The sequence below is a fragment of the Nylanderia fulva genome, unplaced genomic scaffold (genome assembly GCF_048542155.1).
Source record: "Nylanderia fulva isolate GAGA-0341 unplaced genomic scaffold, ASM4854215v1 Scaffold675, whole genome shotgun sequence".
NCBI classification, from domain to species: domain Eukaryota; kingdom Metazoa; phylum Arthropoda; class Insecta; order Hymenoptera; family Formicidae; genus Nylanderia; species Nylanderia fulva.
In genome coordinates this window covers 11,549-25,827 of record NW_028190781.1, presented here as the reverse complement: position 1 = coordinate 25,827, position 14,279 = coordinate 11,549, and the positions used below count along the sequence as shown (strand labels likewise).

Genomic DNA, 14,279 nt, shown 5'->3' with positions numbered 1-14,279 from the left:
TCCTCCTTCTCAACCTTCTCCTCCTCCTCCGCCCCCTCCTCTACTTCCTCTTTATTTTCTGAAATCAAGTTTATTTCCTCGTCGATTTCCTCCTCTGTTCTCGTTCCTCTACGACCACGTTTTCATTCGCCACGTCATCTAATATTCATCAATCATATATTATTAGTATTTCACATAATTAAAAAATCTTTTGTGTTGATATACCACTGTAGTATTTTTCTTACTTACTTTCAAGCGGAGTAAATATGTCCGCCTCATCGAACGGACTTACTTCGCGAACCCGCACTTCTTTCACGTCATTGTCACTTTCGGCTAAATCAATAACCGGATGTTCCAGCTCCGGCGTTAACACGATGCGTGCACGGCCTGGAACGTATAACATTTTTATTACAAAATTTCTTGTTTAATATTATGTTTTCTAACAACACGATATAATTTATGATGTTAAAAACTTACGCGAAGGTCCGGGTTCCGGCGAAGAATTCGCTCGTTTTCTATTTAGCTTTAATCTTAGTGATACGGGGCGATTTTCCAGTACACGTAACCGGTTTCTTGTGACGTGTGCGACAGGACGTACGATAGCTAAAGTTTTAGCAAATTAAATAAATAAATAATTGAGGTAGTTATAATTAATTTATTTATAATTAAGTGTAATAAAAATAAAAACTCACTATTATTATCTTCTCCCCGCAGAACTCGATGAAAATGTAGGAGGAGATATTCTATGTGGTCTGCTGTATCGTTTTCCTTCTCATTACCGAAATAGTATCGCGACTCGATCACCTCTCCCGCGATAATCAGTAATTCGCGAAAAACACTAAAATATCCTAGTCGGAATAATACCGCTAGTACAGCGCTGGGACATTCCCCCGCGAATTTACTAAAAATATTGAAGCATTTCTCTTCACTCGCGCATGCTAATTTATATATATGCCTGGAAAAATTTTTCCCGCATAAACTCTGCGCTAGTGATAGACAAATTTCAACTACTTTTTTCAAACTCATTATTGAAATTTAATGGTACACTTGCGTTAAATACGTGAGTACGCGAGAGACGAAATTCAAAAATGTAACTAACTAACTTAACCTCGAGAGCCGTATTTATACGTTTGAAGAACACCTCCTTACGGAGTGGGAAATTTCTCAGTTTTATAATGTTTAAGTTTATTAAAACAAAAAAAGGATGAGAACGCCTCTTTTCCCAGAACATTGCCTGATTTTTTTTAACGTAATATAAAATAGCTACGATTAGTTTACGAGCATTCTAGCAGGAATTTACAATTTTATTTTATTTTATTTTATTTATAGAGTAATATTTACTTAGATACAGAAAAAATTTAATCTAGGGCGTTATTTACTTAGTTACAAAAAGTTTATGGAAATCAAGATAAGGAATTTACAGGTCTTTTCTCGATTTTATTTTATTTATTACGTTTTAGGGGCGATGGGCGGCGAGTCTACCCACGTGATCCCGAAGACCATGAGTGGCGAGAAATTTTTTGACAAGGGTCTAAACCCGAAATTCCCGAATTATATTGAAAGTCGGTTCCGGATCGTTATGAGAGGCTTCCTTGCGACGGGCGAGGTACGAAAGGAAACCGCTCAGGGCCTTAGGGCAAATTCCGCAGATAGCGTCGCGCACAGCGACAGTTCCTACCAGGACTCGGAGGCAGAAGGCACACTTCTCGAAACGCGAATCGTCTCTCAGAGTGATGTAATGACGTACTACGCGCTCGTGTAGGTTCTGTTGCGGGGGTCCCAGGTTAATAAAACAATGATCGCAAACGACTGCGCGCGAGGTGAGATGTCTACGAAATATGGCTATAGTACAACGAGCGGATACTACCCATTCGGTATAGGACAGGGATAGGAGGTCGGGACCCGAGTTATTAGAGCTAGGAGTTCGGGGACACATTATCTGAACATCGCACAGTGATTCGCGTAACTACTGGCAATGAACTCGCGGGGCATCATGCGCGGATCGTGGAGCAAAGGTAGTGGGAGTCGAGGAGGACCACGTGTTCGTGGCATCCCAGGTGGCGGCAAGGTGAGTTCCGAGTATCTGTAGACTTTTACTATCGGAGGTGGTGATAAAATAGTTTACGAACGCACTTTGTTCTGCGAGGTTATGGTCGCTTACGTGTCCGGACAGAAGTCGTAATACAAGGTGTGTAATAGGCATGGGACTCCTGTAAGTGGAAAACGTGAGGCAATAGAAAGAGAAAGAATATGAGACGCCCATCTTTATCCTTGTCTAACGTTGCGCGCGCATCAAGCTGAATGGAGTTGAGTGGGGAGGTATCGTTGAGACTACTGAGGGGGTTTTTCTTTAACCTACAATATGGTGTTGTAGCTAAGAATTTATTAATCTTGCATATAATTTTATGCATTTATTCGGATTCAGTCAGATAAATAAAGAAGAGGAGAAATTAAATTGACGCGCTGTGACACAATCATAAAGAAAAATGACAAGAACGTGTATTGTGTGTAAAAAGCAACCTATTCCGTTTAATATATCTCGAAGTTTTCACAAGTAAGTTTATTAAATATTGATAAATTTATTATTTGAAGTGTGTATTATCAAAATACCTTAACCTAAAATTCATATGAAAATGCCAAATATTATTCTATATTTGGTATTTATTCAGATTAGCTGCTCCACCTCCGATTTTAACTATATTTAATTTTGAATTACAGTTTTCCCGTTAATGTTGAATAAAAAAAGAAGTGGATGGAAGCTATTGGTGTGACAACAGTTTGTAAGTCAGCCAGTATATGTAGCGACCACTTCTATGAAGAATCATTTTATCAGACTGATGGATATACAACTTTGAGACGTTTAATATGAACTGCTGTCCCTTTTAATCGAAACACTAATCAATTATCTTTACCAATTAACAACGTATCTACTCAAGCACTTGGTGACATAACGAATCATCAAGATATGACAATAAGTGACGAAAATACATTTTCAACAAGTACGGATACTAATAACGGAGACAACTTTGAAACACATGATAATTTAAGTCCCAGAAACAATAATAAAAGGTACATTAGAATTTTTGTAAAATTTTTTACTGCTAAATATTTTAAGCTTAATATTTTATAAAATAATTGTATTATTAATTGTATTATTGATGTTTAGAAAATCATCTGTTGTCGACATTCACCCAAAAAAAATTTGTTTTGTGGTCGGAAGTCAGCTAGAGTCTTTTTCAAGAGAGCACTTCGCTTCAGATGAAGCTTGGGAGCGATTTGTAAGAGTTATGGCTTCTGAAAAATTGAAGAAATCTGCTTCCCATATGAAGTTATTTAGGAAAGAAAAAATAAATAATAATATAAAAGAACTAATCAAAACCATGAAGAAGAAACAGTTTTCTGAGGCTGCTGAATGTTTACAGGTAAATTTGTAATTATACGTTGCAGTGCAGTTTCAACATACATTTCAATCATATTTTAGGCGATTTTTGGTGATTGTCTGGTATATGTACCAAGGTATACCAAAGTATACCAGAACATTCTCAAGGTACCAGAATAAGCTCCACCCTTACCAATAATAACCTTGGTACATATATCAGATGATCGCCAAAAATCGCTTATTATGTAATAGAAAAATTCATGTAACTTTTTACTGTAATACTTAAATTGTACATACTTCTATTTCAATCAATTGTATTTTAATGATTAATTATTTTTATGTGAAATGTACTTTGTACTATAATTGTATTATAAAGTGTATACTTGTGAGAGAAATTTAAATATACGCTCAAGTTAGTGAGAAATTATTTTGCGTTAAAAGGACCTATAATATATGATAAAAAAGAAAGTATTAGTTGGGAATATATTAAAAAAGTACACAATAAGCAAATTAGTGAGGGCTTGCACAGTGCATGCAAAATACGAGACAGACATGTTTATTTTCAAAACGAAAAAATGAAAGTTTCACTGGCGGCGCAAGTATTAAGTTCAAGCGTATCAAATGCATTACATTTCCTTGAATTCGAAATTAAAGATAAAAATTTTGAAAAAGCTTCATCTACAGCGAAATTTTGTCAAACAATTAATGATATTTTTGATTTTTTAAATGTGAAAAACAAATTTTGTAAGACGCCAGGACGACAAGCTATTACCAAAGATTTCTTATCTCAATTCAAAATAAAAATTAATGGATTTATTGATTATATTGAAAAATTAGAAATTGATGTGCCTGTAGCGAGAAAAAACAATAACATAAAGACAACAGAAAAAGAAAATTCTATAATTAATAGTAACCAAGTAATAAAAAAAAATCGTAAATCAGTTCTTGAAAGCGAATCTGTTAAAACGGGATTTCTTGGCTTTATTATTTGTTTAAAAAACTTATTTAGTCTTTGTACAGATTTGATACAAAATAATACTGTTCAATTTGTTTTAAGTTATAAACTATCTCAGGATCATGTTGAAATGTTTTTCGCTTTAATAAGAAGAATGAATGGTTATAATAATAATCCAACAACAGTGCAATATCAATCTGCTTACACCAAATTATTAGTTAATAATATGAATGTTTTAGTGTCTACTTCAGCGAATTGTATTCCGCAAGACAATACATTATTAATTTCAGACGTAACTAACATTACCGAAATGAAACAAACAATAGCGAATAATAAAAATACATCAATTTCAAAAACTAATACGGAAATTCATACTACGAAAGAAAGAAAAAAAGTCCCACAACAAAAACAAATTAGTAATTTTCCAGTTTATAATTATTTGAAAAGTAATCATAGTATATTATTTGATCACAATTATTGCGGAAATGCGGGCTGGTATGTTTCTGATTATCTTGAAGAAATCGTGAAGCATATAGCTGGTTCAATAGTACATTCACTAAAGAAAAAAATAATTTGTGAAGTAGAGACATGTTAGAAGATGACAGTGATAAATCAAAATTAACAATTTTAAAAAATCGTGGTGGCTTGCATTTTCCCTCCAAAGATGTCATTTTTATTTGTATGAGTGCTGAGAAAATAATACGTCAACATGTTCATTTATTATTAAAAGATATAAATAACAAGCTTATAACAGAAACACTACAACTACTTCCTAATACAATTTTAGATAACAATAGTCATACTTTAGATCAAGAGCCTTTGTATGATCATCGACACCAATTGATTATTCTTATTATACAAAAATATATTGATATTCGTTTGACACACGAAAGTAAACGCTCCAAAGATGATTCTAAAAGAATCAGAATGCATTATAATAAGCTAACGATTTTCAGTGGCCAATAATAATATATTAACTGACAAAAATATAGATAAAAGTTGTATACTTTCTACATATTTTATGTTAAATTTATAACAAATAAGAGTTTAAAGATTGAATATATATCAGAAATACATAAAATGTTTTATTTGAATATTTTATTATTATAACATTACAAATTTTGTTATTTAAAAGCGTTTATATAAATAAAAAACTTTATGTGGAATGTATTGTTATTACTAGTATAAACATTTTCCTCCTTCTCTCCTTTCCTCTGTTTCATGCATAATGGATTATATATCTTTATTTAACATTCGATGAGCAACAAGGCTAAATGATGCATTGCACGCATGCGGGAAACGAAACGCACTCCGATATATTGCTCTCTTCAAATCCTGATCTCCCCACTTGACTGCGAAAATCTATAGCGCATGCGCGATTGAACAAGGATGCTGATGGGCGTCTCGTTCTCTGTCTCTTTTTATTAGCTCACGCATTCGTGGCTGGCTTTTCCCCTCTATCTATACAACCCTCTTTGTCGTAATAGCGAAGGTTAGCGAACACCCATATACCGTTTCTACTCGGGGGGTAGGAATAGAATGGTTTACGGACGCCCGCGAGCTATATTTGAGGTAGCGATGGTGGGAGTTTATGAACGCGTGCTAGTGAAACACGAGGCGGCTATGATACGAGGTTACGGTAGTCATGTACACGCAAGGACGCGCGGGCATGTTAACTGCGTTATGCACGATGGTTACAAGGTGAGATTCCGATACCGGGTGCGTGGTCAGGGTAATCGTATAAATACGGTGGCGGCGTGGTTGTCGACCATGTGTTCGGAGAGACACGTAAATATGGCGGCGGCGTGGGCTGACGACCACGTGTTCGAAGAGACGCGTGGGTATGGCGACGGCGTTATGCGCCAGCCATGTGCTCGAGGAGACGCGCAGATATGGCGGCGGCGTGGGTTGACGACCACGTGTTCGGAGAGACGCGTGGATATGGCGACGGCGTTATGCGCCAGCCATGTGCTCGAGGGGACACGTAAATATGGCGACGGCGTGGGTTGACGACCACGTGTTCGGAGAGACGCGTGGATATGGCGACGGCGTTATGCGCCACCCATGTGCTCGAGGAGACACGCAAATATGGCGGCGGCGTGGGTTGACGACCACGTGTTCGGGGAGACGCGTGGATATGGCGACGGCGTTATGCGCCAGCCATGTGCTCGAGGGGACATGCAAATATGGCGACGGCGTGGGTTGACGACCACGTGTTTGGAGAAACGCGTGGATATGGCGACGGCGTTATGCGCCAGTCATGTGCTTGAGGAGACGCGCAAATATGGTGACGGCGTGGGTTGACGACCACGTGTTTGGAGACACGTATTGATATAACAAATCGCTTACCGTGATGGCGCGTCTTCTCTGTTAATATCCTTTTCTGACGGCTCTGCTAACCTTGTCGTCGCATGGGCGGATGTGCTGTTCTGTGGTCACGTGCTCGAGGCTCCTCATGCTAACTTCCACATCGGCGGGGCGAGTCGTCCGCGAGAGAAAGGAACCTCTCGTGTGAGGACGGATCGTTGAATAAACACAACCACTTCGCGATTCGACTATACTTGCAACAATTTATTTTACCCTTAATACGAAGACAATGAAAGCCGTGAGGCGGCGATTATAACTAATGAACTTATATTTTTAGAATGTAGCGAGATATGAATCGAAGAATAAGATTTTAAACTATCTAGGTCGCTCGGTTACAATTCGTTGATTGTTTAGTTGGGATGTTAGATATTTAATCGGATTTAGCGTCGAAACGGCGTCACCTAGATCGGGACGGAGCTACGCGGGAATCGGTGTTCACTCGTTGACGCCGGAACTAGAAGTGACTGGCTTCGCCTTCCGCTCGTGTCTCTTCGGGTGCATTCGTTTATGCAGCGATTAGCGCATCCACTGCGCATCTACTGCGTCTATTATCTGCGAGTCACGTGACATCATTTACCGAACGATCACCTGCGTGAATTGACTGCTCAGATTGTAATTGGAGTGCGTAAGTAAAGAAATTTTAAATAAATATGAATTAACTCAGAAATAAATATTTTTTATTGGCTCTCAATATAAACAATATAAGTATGATGGTTTCTAAATCGACCTAAGAGCCATAGCACGAAAAATTACAAAAATTAATTATTCGGAACTGTATTTCTTGGTACGAGATTACTAAAGTTCCATATATTAATTAACCTCGAACTTACATATGGAGAAATAGGCGCGAAAAATGTAGGTCCGAAAAGTCGCTGAAGCGGGAATCAAACCCGCGTCTTTCACTTTCCGGGCGACTGCTCTTACCACTAAGCTATTCAGACTTTTCGGACCTATATTTTTCGTGCCTATTTCTCCATATGTAAGTTCGAGGTTAATTAATATATAGAACTTTATAGTAATCTCGTACCAAGAGATACAGTTCCGAATAATTAATTTTTGTAATTTTTCGTGCTATGGCTCTTAGGGCGGAATTCATAGATGTTTCTTGAGTTTGAAGACAACCTTAAGCTAGTGCTTAAGATCGTGATAGTTTCATGAACATTTCTAAAGACCGATTTTCAAACTGAAACTTGAGATCATGCTTAATGAAGCAAATTCTGTTTCATAGTCAAATCTTAAGTACGACTTAAAATTATTAGATGCACAATCATGACTCAAACCATATCTTGAGCAGGTCTTAATGAAGTCCAGTAAATTGTAGACTTAAGACGGTTGTGAAATAAAGTGCTGTATAGGTTATATAAAATAAAATAGTTATGTATCAATTATATTAAAATTATTTTAAAAATAAACATTTAATCCTATATACGATATTAATTAATTATTTATAATACATTTATTACAAATTTACATAATATTTATTATTTTGAGGTTTTATATTTACATTAAAGGTATTATGGAATTTAATATATTGGGCCAGTTTGACATTAACTTGTTTGAAAGTTCTGATTCCTCTTCTGATGAAGAAAATGACGAAAATGAAGAAATTGGCATAATACGTGAAAAACGATATGTGCGAGATGCAATTAATCCATTTACAGCTTATCGTGAACACGAATTTCATATAAGATATAGATTCTCAAAAAATTCTGTTATGCATGGATTATTGCCTTTGGTTATAAATGGTTTAACAAAGCCTGATAATCGAGGTCTTCCTATTGAACCAGTTATTCAATTGCTTATTTGTTTAAGATATTATGCTACCAGCAGTTTTCAAGTAAATTCTCTATATTACATATCATTAATTTTAAAAAGAGACATAAATAATTGTATTATATATTTTATGTTTTAGAAAGTAAACGGAGATCTTATGAAATTACCACAACCAACAATTAGTAGAATTATATTTAGAGTAACTATGATATTAGCATCTTATTTGAATAGTCATGTTAAATTTGTGACACATGAAGGAGCTATACAAGAAAACCGCAGATTATTTAAAGAATTAGGATATGGGAGATTTGGAGCTATTGGACTTCCTTACATTGATGGGGCAATAGACTGCACACACATTAGATTATTAAGTAATAATTTCGGGGGACTGGCTGAAATGTATAGAAATAGAAAAGGATATTTCTCTTTAAATGTCCAGGTAAAGTAATAAAAATTATGTTTCTATTTTACTAATATTTATTTGTTTTTTATTGTCTTATTCTTTATTTATTGTATAAGGCTATCGTGGGACCACGCATGGAATTTTTAGATCTCGTCCCAGAATGGCCAGGAAGGGAACACGATAGCAGAATTTTCCAAAATTCTAGAATTTTTATGCGGTATCAACAACGTGAATTAACAGGAATGATAGTTGGAGATTCTGGATATCCTGCTCTTACATTTCTGTTAACACCATTCAGAAATCCTCAAAATGAAGAGGAACAAAAGTTAGATATTAAAAATTGAAATTTAATAAATTTTGAAGTTTCTGGTTTTTTAATATACATACATATATTAATAATAAAAATTTTATCGAAGATATAATGAAATTCAATCAAGAACACGAATGGTTGTTGAAAGAACTTTTGGAGTATGGAAGAGACGATTTCCTTGCTTATCAAGAGGATTGTCTTTAAAACTTGTAACATGTACTGGAGTCGTATCAGCGTGTGCAGTTTTACATAATTTAGCACTATATTTTAAAGATGTGCTTCCAGAAGAACCAGAAGTTGATGTAATAATTGAAGATAATGAAGAGCTTTATTACAATGAACTTCAGCAACCTGGAGATGGTTTTATTGTCAGGCAAAACATAGTTCGAGATTTATTTCGTTAACCTTAATGTAATGATATTAATTTTTAATTTTATGTTCCATTCATACATTTTTTACGTTATAATCCAACTATATATTTCAAATCTTATATTGGATTGCATTTTCTATTATATTAAACTTTCCAAAATGTTTTGATAATGTTAGTCATGATCATCATAGCGTCAATGAAAAGTTAGAGGTCCGTTATCTATAATTTTTAAGTAAATTCTGGCAGCCTCAATGTATTTAAAAAATTCTTTAGAAATCAAAGAGTAAATCATTAATTTTATTTTGTCATTTTATTACACTTTATTTTGTATTACATATTTGTTAATAATATGTATAATATATAATACTAAGATAATCATATGATATAATACTCTTAACATAATTCAAAATAAAATACAACATAACACAATATAATGCTGATAACATAATATAAAAAAATAATAATTTTTTAAAACTAGATTTCACTTCTTTTGACTAGTATTCTCAGTCTTATTTAACTTTTTAAATTAAAAATATAATGTAATAAAATAAAATAAGTGTAATTATAAACAATAATTTAGTAATAATAAAAATTAATGTAATAACATTATTTATAACTTAGTATTCACAGCGAATATTTTAGAAATTTTTTTCTACTCATCATCTGAGATATAATGTTCTCCCCTAGAATTTAAAAAACCTTTTTAAATTAAAATTTTATTTATAACTGAAGGGAAAAAGTCATTACTTACATTTCTCTTTGAGCACGAAATTTCGCTAATTTAGCTCTTTCTTGTAACTCTTTTTTTTCTAAGAACAACTTTTTAATCGTCATTTTATTAATAAACTGTTCTCGTTCTTTTTTAAGTTTACATATTTCGATTTCATGATTAATTTTTATATCTGCCAATTCCATTTCTTTGTCACATATTATAGTCATTCTTTCAGTTTTCTGTTTCTTTGAATTGGACCGTGATGTAGCATTTCTATTTTTGTTTCTCTTAAGTTCTCTATCTGATAAAATTGAATTTTCTTTTTCTGTAAAACATTATTTTCATATGTTAAAAATGAACAGCTTTTAATTTAAAATAATAGCTGCTTTTGCGACACAATCAAAATGATCCAGATTAAAATGATCCTGCGCTGTGATTGAATCCGAAATTTCTTTGAACATAATTCAAAAAAATTACAAATTTCAATCACAGCGCAGAATTATTTTAATGTGAATCATTTTGAATCTGTCGCGAAAGCAGCCAATATTTCATATTGTTTTACCAGATTCATTATTAGACTCTTTATCTATTGTATCATATATTGTATCATCCATTTCAAATTCCATGTCGTCAATGTTAAATGCTGGTTCATTAGATGTTAGTAATTTTTGTGTCTTCAAACACTCTCCACTAGCAATGTAATCAATTTTGGTCGAAGCATTCTGCTGAATTGCTTTTAAAACCTTTATTTGTCGATCTAAAATATTGAATTTAATCATTTTATCATTTAAGTTAAAAGAATTTATATATATTATTTATATATTATCACTTATATAAGCTTATATATTGCTTTTATATTCCTGCATACAAAAGTTACTTAGGTCCAATTGCACCAATGTTATTTGGGCTTTAAGCGAGACTTAAATATATATCCATTTTCTTTCTACATAAAGGCAGACACATATTTAAGTCTAGCTTAAAGCCAAAATAACATTAGTGCAATATCAGACCTTAAAGAAATGGTTGATGTTGTCATGAAATCAGATACAAGTACCTTCATATTCCGCCTTAGAAAAGTTACTTGAAGAAATGGTTGGTGCTGTTGTCATCAAATCAGGGACAATGTCTAAAACATTTGGATCAACTTCAGCAATATTTTTTTGTGGTCCTCCTCCTGTGAGAAATCTTGATTGTCTTTCAGTTGTTAATATATTTTTATTTTGCTGTTTTAAATTAGACCAATACTTCCTCAACTGTTGTACATCTCTCTATAATATAAAAACTATTTATATTTCAAAGAGAATTGATAAAATAGTAAAAATAATAAAGTAAATTTTATACTTTAGTAGAAATTAAGGAAGAGTTATTATATTCTTCCATAATAATAGACCAAGCCTCTGACTTCTCTTTTAACGTGGAGGTATTTGTACCTTTCGATTCAACAATATGTTTGTATTTTTTTAAGATCTCAAGGAATACTTGTTTTTCCAAATCTGAATATACCGTTCTTTTAGACATTATCTTTCTAAAAAATTTATTTTTTGAAAACAAAATTTTAAGAAAATGCAAAGGAAATAGATAATAGATTTTCACAACAAAATAGATAAGGTTAAGTTTTCTCTGTTTAAATAAATATTATAGTAAATATATAACAGTAATAATATCATAATTTTTCTCAATTTTTACTCACAATATACGCTAGTAAAGTAAAATAAATTAGTAAAATCTACCGTTTATTAGAATCTCGACAATGTATTTCTGATGACAGCGAAGACACACGTTTCTCTATGTATACTTTTAGATATTGAAATGTCATTGGTCAAATTTTAGGGAATTCCGAATATTTCCGAAGTTGGATGCTTAAGAATGAACTTTACTAAGACAGTCTTAAGCTTTAACCTGATTCTTCAAGACTCGTTTGTGCATATAGGACATTCTCAAGATAATTTTGGACGCTAAGTTCATCTTGGCGAAGACTATCTTAAGACAGATTTTAAGCAACATCTATGAATTCCACCCTTAGGCCGATTTAGAAACCATCATATTTATATTAAATATGAATTATTATTTGAATAAATATAATAAAATTTTTAAATAGGTTGAAGGTTCTAACATATGACGTGTGCACATAACATTTTCAGACAGTGATGACAGTAGGATTGAAATGTTGCTGATGTAGACTTCTCAGATTTTTCCAAACTAACTGGGGACGAAGTAGCTTGATAGCTAGGAATGACTGTAACAGAATTGCATCTTTATACAAAAGCACATTTTTTTGAAACAGATTACTTTAAATTTATATTCTTGATAAAAATGCATTTTTAAGTTAATTGGATCGTAAATATAAATTAACAGATTCATAATTTTATTGTATTATTTACCTTGCATTACTTTTAGTTTTGTAGGATCTATTTGGAGGAGTTGTTCTCCACCTTCTTTGTTCTGAACTTTTATAACATAACTCATAATTGAAATAATTTTTAGGCAACGTTTCCAAGTTCAATTGGCTTAACAATGGAGAAGACTACATTCGTTTACGCAGTAGTCCGCAGTACTGCGAACAGAGCATCCTGAGCAGGACCTCCGAGATGGCTGCGCAGATAGGCAGCAGCTCTGCTTAAACGAACAACAAACTGCGCTGCAGTCGGTTGCGCAGGTGGAGTAAACGAACAACATCTGCGGCATTCTGCGGCAGTCTCTGCATAAACGAATGCACCCTTCTTCTTCTTCTTCTTGTTTGGCTAGAGCTATAAAAGCTCATACACCATTTTTAGGACGGTTCATGATCGCTCGTGTCTCTAGCCTTTGGTCATGGAGTTGTACCTAGATGGTGGACGCGGTTTCCCTCTTGTGCTCGCCGTCGCGCCGCCTGGTGGCGTCGTCCGCTAGTGTCGGCCATCTTGGATTGCGTCTAGTTTATGGTGTGCACCTATTTCCCTAGGCAACACGCCGGGGCCGGACTTATACTATGACGCGCAAGCAACACGCCGGGATCGGCGAAAAAAATAGAGGTGGGAGAGGGGTTGGTTGTAACATATTATTTTTTTTTTTTAATCTTTTTTCTCATAACCGCCGACACCATCGTAGAACAATTGATAAGAAATATTATATTACTCTCCTTCTACAAAAGTATTCTTACCTGCGTTTTATATAGAGTAATATTTACTTAGATACAGAAAAGATTTAATCTAGGTCGATATTTACTTAGCTACAAAAAGTTTATGGAAATCAAGATGAGAAATTTACAAGTATCTTTTCTCGAAAGCAATAGGAATTTTATATTTTCTTTGTAGTCAGATTTAAAAATTATATTATTTATATTGTTTAAAAAAAATTCCCTTTTGCATTAAAAATTATATCATTTATATTGTTTAAAAAAATTCCCCTTCCACATAATTTTTATTATTTTACGTATGCATTTTCTCCCTTTCACTTTATTGTTTAAAAAATTCCTCTTCTACATTAAAAATTATATTATTTATATTGCTTAAAAAATTTCCCTTCCACACAATTTTTATTATTTTGCGCATGCATTTTCTCCCTACCACTTTTCTATTTTATTTTTCTTATAAATTTTCTTGAAAATTTTTGCTCACTCGTTTTTCATCGTCCGAACTTTCAAGTTCGTTAGTAACTTAATTAGTAATTTAATATTAACTTAATATTGTTATTATTTAACAAAAATATAAATTATGTAATAATAATGACGATTTGGCGGAAGGTACAACTTAACATGTTTAGCGACGCTTCTGAGATATAGCGTTGCCCGGAGTGACGACGACTCCGCCGTCGAGCCTCGACGGTAGTGGGGGGATCCGCCCCGTCGCTTGCGAAATCGGCTCGAAAAGAGCAACTAATTCCGAGCACTGCTGTAAGTGATATTCAATGTAATGTAAAAAGTCATAAATGGAATATGACGATAATTGTCAGCGTTCATGCGTCCATAGTTATAGAAATTGCACTTGGATTGGTCTTCATTTATTTTGCTTTAACAGCAAATACGCAGTCATTGTACACTCTTGAGAGTGAAC

At 33.8% G+C, this 14,279-nt stretch overlaps 1 protein-coding gene and 1 pseudogene across 4 annotated transcripts; one reads left to right on the top strand and one right to left on the bottom strand.

Annotated features, from left to right (window-relative positions):
* Positions 1–957: 957 nt before the first annotated feature.
* LOC114946378 (uncharacterized) lies at positions 958–3,744 on the top strand (annotated as a pseudogene). The gene is made up of 3 exons (XR_003822603.2): positions 958–2,533; positions 2,698–3,048; positions 3,146–3,744. The product of XR_003822603.2 is annotated as an uncharacterized LOC114946378 (transcript).
* A 6,172-nt stretch (positions 3,745–9,916) lies between these two features.
* LOC114946380 (uncharacterized) lies at positions 9,917–13,013 on the bottom strand. Of its 3 annotated transcripts, none has more exons than XM_085488298.1 (7): positions 12,630–13,013; positions 11,979–12,484; positions 11,590–11,773; positions 11,303–11,516; positions 10,811–11,005; positions 10,288–10,573; positions 9,917–10,235 (listed from the first exon to the last, which is right to left on the bottom strand). In XM_085488298.1, the coding sequence occupies exons 2-7, from the start codon at positions 12,062–12,064 to the stop codon at positions 10,220–10,222; spliced, it is 981 nt and encodes a 326-aa protein (XP_085344424.1). In that variant the 5' UTR covers positions 12,065–12,484; positions 12,630–13,013; the 3' UTR covers positions 9,917–10,219. The 3 variants fall into 3 exon arrangements, with proteins under 3 accessions (XP_085344424.1, XP_085344423.1, XP_085344425.1); XM_085488297.1 differs by having other exon boundaries at positions 9,919–10,219; positions 12,630–13,012; XM_085488299.1 differs by lacking the exon at positions 12,630–13,013 and having other exon boundaries at positions 9,919–10,219; positions 11,939–12,002.
* Between the last annotated feature and the right edge of the window lie 1,266 nt (positions 13,014–14,279).

Bases quoted from the DNA above. Each gene is read 5' to 3' on its own strand.
- LOC114946380 (XM_085488297.1), bottom strand. From the start codon at position 12,064: ATGACATTTCAATATCTAAAAGTATACATAGAGAAACGTGTGTCTTCG. The intron at 11,774-11,978 runs GTAGATTTTACT...TAAATTTTTTAG, and splicing joins TGTCGAGATTCTAATAAACG to AAAGATAATGTCTAAAAGAA. The intron at 11,517-11,589 runs GTATAAAATTTA...TTTATATTATAG, and splicing joins CTTCCTTAATTTCTACTAAA to AGAGATGTACAACAGTTGAG.